The sequence below is a fragment of the Quercus robur genome, chromosome 10, assembly GCF_932294415.1.
Source record: "Quercus robur chromosome 10, dhQueRobu3.1, whole genome shotgun sequence".
NCBI lineage: Eukaryota > Viridiplantae > Streptophyta > Magnoliopsida > Fagales > Fagaceae > Quercus > Quercus robur.
Genome location: NC_065543.1, coordinates 49,199,851 through 49,207,552, shown reverse-complemented (window position 1 = coordinate 49,207,552; position 7,702 = coordinate 49,199,851). Strand labels below are relative to the sequence as shown.

The 7,702-nt window shown below is 32.9% G+C and overlaps 1 protein-coding gene across 5 annotated transcripts; it reads left to right on the top strand.

Annotated features, from left to right (window-relative positions):
- The first annotated feature begins 358 nt into the window (after positions 1–358).
- Positions 359–4,513, top strand: LOC126703580 (serine/threonine-protein kinase AFC2). 5 transcript variants are annotated; one of them, XM_050402540.1, is made up of 11 exons: positions 359–567; positions 1,556–1,751; positions 2,049–2,229; positions 2,351–2,399; positions 2,497–2,611; positions 2,892–2,992; positions 3,195–3,351; positions 3,433–3,497; positions 3,585–3,682; positions 3,774–3,876; positions 3,996–4,513. In XM_050402540.1, exons 1-11 carry the CDS (start codon positions 466–468, stop codon positions 4,140–4,142), a joined length of 1,314 nt encoding a protein of 437 aa, XP_050258497.1. In that variant the 5' UTR covers positions 359–465; the 3' UTR covers positions 4,143–4,513. The 5 variants fall into 5 exon arrangements, with proteins under 5 accessions (XP_050258497.1, XP_050258498.1, XP_050258500.1 ...); XM_050402541.1 differs by lacking the exon at positions 1,556–1,751 and having other exon boundaries at positions 362–567; XM_050402543.1 differs by lacking the exons at positions 1,556–1,751; positions 2,351–2,399; positions 2,497–2,611 and having other exon boundaries at positions 365–567.
- The last annotated feature ends 3,189 nt before the right edge of the window (positions 4,514–7,702 follow it).

The following is a 7,702-nucleotide window of genomic DNA, read 5'->3' as shown; positions in this document are numbered from 1 at the left end:
ATTTTTTTGATTGTTTTTTATTTTTTAATTTCCCATAAAATATTTTAAAAAATGAATGATTAATGTGTGCCTGCCCTAAGAGCATACATTAACCAGACCCTTAAAACTTTTTATTTTTTATTTTAATTCTTTATTCTCTCAAGAAAAAACTAACTCAACCATGGTTAAATCTGATCCAACCCTAACCACACCTAAACCCCACCCAACCCAACAAAACCTAATCAATAATAGTTTTAGACAAATACGAATCCACGGGTAGAAAGACAGACACGTGGACGGCCAGATCTCATCTCAACCGACTAACGCTTCCTCTTTGAGAGGTTAAAAATTAGGGTTAGGTCTTCGCTTTGTTCTTCACAATACACAACAAACAAAACCCTTTTGACTCTCTGTTTGTTTCTCGCAAAAAAAAAAAAAAAAAAAAAAAAAAAAAGCCAAGAAAGAAAGAAAGAAAATCTGATAGTCATGGAGATGGAGCGCGTGACAGAGTTTCCCCACACGCACATGGATCGGCGACCCACCAAGAGGGCGCGTTTGGGTTGGGATGTTCTTCCTCAGCCTTCAAGGGTATAATCTTTTTTCGCTTTTTTCTCCACCTTTGAATTCTCAGATCCGCTTCGTTTTCGTAAAGATCGAAGCTTTTTTAGTTTTGCTAGATCTAGATCTAGATCTGATTTGATTTTTGTTCTGATTAGCTCTGTTTTATTACAGATTTTGCTTTATTTTTCTTAGATCTGTTAGATCTGTGTATTACTTTCGATCTTTGTATCTTCTTTTTTCGAAAGTTCAGATTTTTATTTTTATTTTTTTGTATAAATTAGGTTTAATTGGATTTTTATTGCTGTATATAATTTCTGTTTAGTTGGGAAATTCTTGAATTCATTATGTGTGGTTTATTTATTTAAATTTAAGATCTTATTTTTTTTGATTTGTTGTTGTGTATAAATTTGATCTATTTGGGAAAAAAATAAATGAAATAATCAATCTAGCTGTGGATCTATGTGTGTATGTATGTATGTGGGTTTTTTTTTTTTTTTTTTTTTTTAATTTGGTTTTTGGGTTAGATATATTTAAAATTTGATCTGATATTTACATCCTTGAGGATTGGGTGTTGGATATTATTGCTTTGAGATCTGCTTAATTTATTTGTCAAGAAAGGTGATTTTTTTATTCAAAGGTATATTGAATTTTTTAAGTTGGAGTCTCTAACTGCTGTTATTTTGTTGGAGAAACAATTACCTTGTCTTGATTCACAATTATTGGGGAAAATTGTGTTGAAATTTTCTGATTTAGAATTAATTGAGCTAAATTGATTTCTTTTTTATTTGCTCATAATTATGCATGAGATGGGTATTTTTTATGTGTGTGTGTGTGGTTGCTTTATTAATTTGAGTTGGTGGGTCTCATCTATTAAATGATATAATTTTTGGTGTGATTTTGATCTGTGGGACTCTTACCATCATGGAAAGGTGTATGTGGGTATTAGGTATAGTGAAGGGGGCCGGAATTTTAAATTAATCTTTTGAGTGGTACATGAATGGATGGCTGTGTGTAGGCTCAGGTAGGAATGTTTTGTGGACAAGAGGTTGGGAGTCTGACAAGCTTTGCACCTTCAAGAGCACCCTCAGACCTTACCACTAATTCTTCTCTTTATGAAAAGGGAGTGGCTCGAAATGGTTCTCCCCCAAGGCGAGATGATGACAAAGATGGGCATTACATGTTTGAGCTTGGAGAAAATTTAACTTCTCGCTGTAATTTCACTTTACCATCATCAAAAACTTTTATGTTTGTTATCTGTTTGAATTTTGCCATTAAAACTACTAATCGATTTTTTTTTTCCCAGTGAAAGTCTTAAATTTCATAAAACTATTTGATTTCACACAGTTAGTGCTTTTGACTTTTGTTCTGAAGTAAATCATTGTTCTAGATTTAAACCTAGTATGCAGGATAAGAGTAATCCAATGGTTGTGGGTTTGTGTTGGTGATCCCAAATTAACTTAAGCACTTATCTTGTTTCTGATTTATTATGTGTGTATTGATGCTTGCAGATAAAATCCACAGCAAAATGGGTGAAGGTACCTTTGGTCAGGTTTTGGAGTGCTGGGATAGAGAAAGGAAAGAAATGGTTGCCATCAAAATAGTCCGTGGAATCAAGAAGTATCGTGAAGCAGCTATGATAGAAATTGAAATGCTGCAACAACTTGGTAAACATGATAAAGGTGGCAACCGGTGAGTAATTTGATTCTTGTTTTACAAATTTTACAGTGTTATAGCTTACTACCCTTAATGGCACTCTTTAGTTACTTTCCTAAGCCCTGTGGCAATTGTTAAAATCGTTTATTCCTTGCAGTTGTGTTCAAATACGGAACTGGTTTGACTATCGTAACCATATCTGTATTGTAAGTATTTGATTAATTTTGTGATGGATTAATTTCCCCAATTCAGCAAATAATTTGGGGGTTAAGACTTTTGGGTGAATTCAAATGATTTTAACAGGTGTTTGAGAAGCTTGGACCAAGTTTATACGATTTTCTACGGAAAAACAATTATCGCTCATTTCCCATTGATCTTGTCCGTGAGATTGGCAGACAACTGTTGGAATGTGTTGCATGTGTGTAGTAATTACCTAAGCTAGTTTTTTTTTATCCGTCTTTCATATGTTTTTTCTGGCATGTGCTATGGCTAAATGTTGAGATTTATCGATTAATATTTGATTAAACTCTGTAATATAGATAATCATCTCTATGTTTATACTGTTTTCATTCATTAAAATATGTTAAAAGGTGGCAGTAACATCCTTTATGTTTATCGTCATTTCGATGAATTGGCTTGTATTTTATTTATCTTCTGGCTCTGTTCTCTGATGATATTCCTGTCAATTGCTTTTGCAGTTATGCATGAGTTGCGTTTGATTCATACTGACTTGAAGCCAGAGAATATCCTTTTAGTATCATCAGATTATGTTAAAGTTCCTGATTACAAGGACTATAAGGTACTATCTGTTCTCATTTTGGTCTCTTTCAAAGACTTTTTGCACCAGGTGTAGGATAAGGCTTATGCTGCTTTGCCAGAATATGCCTTTCAGTATTTGTTGTATGCATTGTGGCATGCTCTTTTTGGATACTGTGCTCTATTGTTTGTTGTGTATTGATATGCTCCTTGGTTAAACTCTGTAAATGTCGTGCTACATGCAGAATTCTTCTCGATCACCAAAGGATGGTTCATACTTTAAAAGAGTGCCAAAGTCAAGTGCCATCAAGGTGATTGATTTTGGTAGTACAACTTATGAACGTCAAGAGCAGACCTATATTGTATCCACACGACATTACCGTGCACCTGAGGTGATTCTAGGTATGGTTCTTCCCCCCTAATTTTGTTTTTGTTAATTCCGTGTCATGGCAGATGAGTTGAATTCTTCCAATAATTTTACAGGACTCGGATGGAGTTATCCCTGTGATGTATGGAGTGTTGGCTGCATCTTGGTGGAATTATGCACGGTATATTTGCTAATCTTTTGTAGTAATGTCAATATGGTTGTGAAAGATTAAAATTTGGTTTTTGATTCCATTTGATGTATGACATAGGGTGAGGCATTGTTTCAAACTCATGAGAATTTGGAGCACCTGGCAATGATGGAGAGGGTGCTTGGCCCATTGCCCCAGCACATGTTGAAGAGAGTAGAGTAAGTGATGGTGTGATTAGCAACATAGTGATTATTGTTTTCGGAAGTATATTCAAAGGTTAATGTTCTGATTTGCTGTTGGTCTTTTTAGCCGACATGCGGAGAAGTATGTCAGGAGAGGTAGATTGGATTGGCCGGATGGTGCTACCTCAAGAGAGAGTATTAAAGCTGTAACTAAGCTCCCTCGTCTTCAGGTTGGTATTGATGGAGAATACTCTCCATAAAGTTCATTGTTTGTGTTTATCTTGTTAACAGATTTCACTTTGTCTTGTCGGAAACTAATTAAGCTAATATATATCTCTGATTCTTGCAGAACCTGATAATGGAGCATGTTGATCATTCAGCTGGGGATCTCATTCATCTATTGCAGGGATTGCTTAGATATGATCCGCTAGATAGGTTGAAAGCTCGGGAAGCCCTTAGACATCCCTTCTTTTCTAGGGATCATCTGAGGAGATGATGATCCAGCTGACTAGTATAGTGAAATGTTCTATATCTGAATGCCATTACAGGGGCTTCTGCTTCACAAATGGCGTCTAAATATCTCTACTCCACTGAAGGATGCAGAAGAATTGTTAGTTGTATATACACACTGGAGAAAAGTTCACTTGTCAAAGGGCACATCGGCTCTTTTCCTGCCTGTTGACCATTTTATTTTTTCTTTTTCAATTTGATCTTTCCATCTTTTCATGTATGTAGTCGCGATCCAGCTAACAAGATTCCAAATGTAATACCAGGCAAATTACTCGAATGTTAACCACTCTTTGAAATGATGGTTTATTTTTTTTTCCTCTAATTGCATGGTCTCAAAATTCGAAGTTTACGCATTTATTTAAACTGGGTTTTATTATTGAGCAAAACACTATACGTGAAGCTCCTTCACTACCGCTTACGCTAAATCTAAAAGATTTAACAAATTCACCAGTTTTTTTTTTTTACTCTCTCTCTCTCTCTCTCTCTCTCACCCGCATTATCTCTTTTATTCTCTCTCATCTTAATCTTTCATTGTTACTTGTAAAACTATTGAGTTTAATTTGTTGGATTGAGATGGTATGCAACTGCACCGTACAATTATTCATCTCTTTTCTCACAAAATTCATTTATCACACTTTATTTTTAATTTTAACTCTATTAATTAATTTCTACTAATTTTATTCCATGATTGAGATTGTGGGTTGGATTTTCCCACTTTTAATCTCTATCATTCATTGCTATTTCACCTGATTTCAATCTTAATTTGTTACACTTTGTAGTAGTGTTACATATACTACTAGTCTTATCAATCGACATATCACAACTTAGAAAGAGAATTCACAACTTAGAAAGAGAATTCAAAATTCAACTTATGAGATGATCGAAACCTATTAATTACATTAATTAATGAACAAAGTTTCTCTTCAAATTAGTTTGGAGAGAAACTCTTCAAACTTCTCATATATCTCATTTTTTTTTGTTTGAATTTTAAAAATCTAATAATTGAATTTCATGTTCCTTATATTCTTAACATACATATAAAACTTATTTCACATTGAATATTATTTACTATCTGATGAATAAGCTTATTTTTTATATACAATTTTAGATCACAAAAATTTGAAACTTTAACATTTGTTTGATGAGATAGCAATTGATTTTTGATTTTTTTGAAATTTTATATGCATGAAGAATATAATAAGAATATGCAATTTAACTGTTAGATTTTCAAAATTCATACTTAGGATCTGTTTGGATAGAACTTATTTTGCTGAAACTGAAAACTGAAAATACTGTTGCAAAATAATTTTTAAATGTGTGAATAGTGCTGTGGGATCCATTTTTAATGAAAAAGTTGATAAAAAGTGGAGTTTGTGGGTCCGTGAACAGTGCACAAGTGCATTGTTCACAGTTGAAAAGTCAACAAAACCGACTTTGAAAAAAAAAAAAAAATCTGAAAACGCGCAAAGTTGAAAACGTGAACGTGGACGTGCTATCCAAACTGCACCTTAATATAGAAATATATGAGAAGTTTATAGAGTTTCTTTCCAAATTAGTTTGGAAGAAACTTTGTTCTTAATTAATTACTATATCAGATTGTACGTAAACCAAATGATCAGTTTGACTGATTATTAAAAAAAAAATGATCATTTTGATTGGAATTAGACATGGCAATATGGGTCAGAATTTTTTGACCCGACCCAAAAATACCTGATTTGAACCCGATTTTTTTGACCCGAAACAAAAACGGGTCGACGCGTAACCCGACCTGATCTAAATAACCCGTAACCCGACCTGTTAAAAAAAATTCACTAAAAAATAAAGCACAAAATATCAAAATTAATAATCAATATATCATTGCTGTCAAGTGTCAAGAGAGACAGACTCACAACTCAAAACAACCATTAAAAAAAAAAAAAAAAAAAATCTCATTCGATAGTATAATAGGCCTAGCTGTAGTCCATTGTCCAAAGGGACAAAAGCCAAAGGCACGTAACACAATGCACAAATGAATGACAAACCTGAAGGCTGAAAGTTGAAACGTGACCAAACCACCCCAAAGTCCAAGCTTCCTCAGTTCAATTCATTACATCTCTATCTCTGTCTGTCCCCTTTTATTTTATTTTATTTGGTTCCCCTTCTCAGTTCAGTTCATTTCCTCTACGTTGTGTAGTGTGTACTAAAATTATTTACTTGAGAATGTAAAAGTTATGTTGTATACTAAAAAGTTGGGTAGTCTTTTACTTGAGAATATAAAAGTTATGTTGTATACTAAAAGTTGGTTATATGAATTTGAAAGTAATTTAATTTTTTATAGTTATAGTTATACAATTTTAATTTTTTATTGATTTGCTTTCATGGTACATTAAATTATATTAAAATATTGTATTGTAAATGAAGATGCTGACGAAATTGGCCAACTTGAATTACAATTTGCAAGTATGAATATTTGCAGTGCTGATCTACTATTAACATTGAGTAGATTGAGATTGAGGTGTAATTCTTATAAAATATTTACTTATTCTTCTTTACTTAATATGTTATATTTATTTTTAAATCTTTTTTTGTTTAGTTTATCTTTTTAAATAATCTACCTTTACTATTATTTTAAATACAACAGGAACATGTGCACTTAAGAAGACCGACAACTTGTTACTTTGCTTACTTACTTGTTTTGTTTGTTTTAAGATCTATCACTTTCTGAAGATGTAAACTTTTAATTATATGCATTTTGACAGTGAACTATTAACATTGAAGATTTTTTCCATCATAAATTTATGACTATAAATAATTTTTGTCATGCTTAAAACTATCAGAATTTGAAAGATATTAACAAGTGGCATTAAGTGCAATTCACTTGCTTAATTGATTTTATTCATTCTCTCTAAATAGGTTGTCATTGATTTATTTTTGTAATTAAAAAAAAAAAAAAACTTGTTTTAAAAATACTGGCCAACCCGACCCGACTGACCCGTTTAAAAATGACCCCTTTTGACCTATGACTTGTTTGACCCACAAACCCGATTGACCTGACCGGATCCGCCTGTTTTGCCACGTCTAATTGGAATGTAATTAAGCTAATTATGACACATGGAGACTTTTAGTGTGTGGGTGGACTATTAGGTAATGGTTATGTGGTCCTTCGAATAAATTTTCCCATCTTGGTGTTGTATTTGTGTCCTTGTAAAAGCTTATCAATTAGCACGAGTTTTGTCTTTGTATGATGTGACGCACTTGTTTGGGCTGCTTGATGCTCACAAAGGATTGTAATAAGGAAAAGTACAAATGATACATTGCTAGCTGAAGGGAAGTTGCGTAAGACACTTTAATTCCTAAGGGATATAAGAACTTCGAAATGAGAACCTCTGCAAGCGTAAGAACTTTGGAATGAGAACCTCTGCAAGCAGTTTATTGAGTAGAGTGAATTGGTTTCTTAATTAAAAAAAAAAAATTTGACTTTTGTTTTATAGCAATTCACAAGGAGTAAAGCGCGAAATAAAAGCTCGGAAAATTAATTCTCTTTTTAAATTTTTTTAATAAATTATA

Bases quoted from the DNA above. Each gene is read 5' to 3' on its own strand.
- LOC126703580 (XM_050402540.1), top strand. From the start codon at position 466: ATGGAGATGGAGCGCGTGACAGAGTTTCCCCACACGCACATGGATCGG. The intron at 2,230-2,350 runs GTGAGTAATTTG...TATTCCTTGCAG, and splicing joins CATGATAAAGGTGGCAACCG to TTGTGTTCAAATACGGAACT. The intron at 2,993-3,194 runs GTACTATCTGTT...TGCTACATGCAG, and splicing joins CTGATTACAAGGACTATAAG to AATTCTTCTCGATCACCAAA.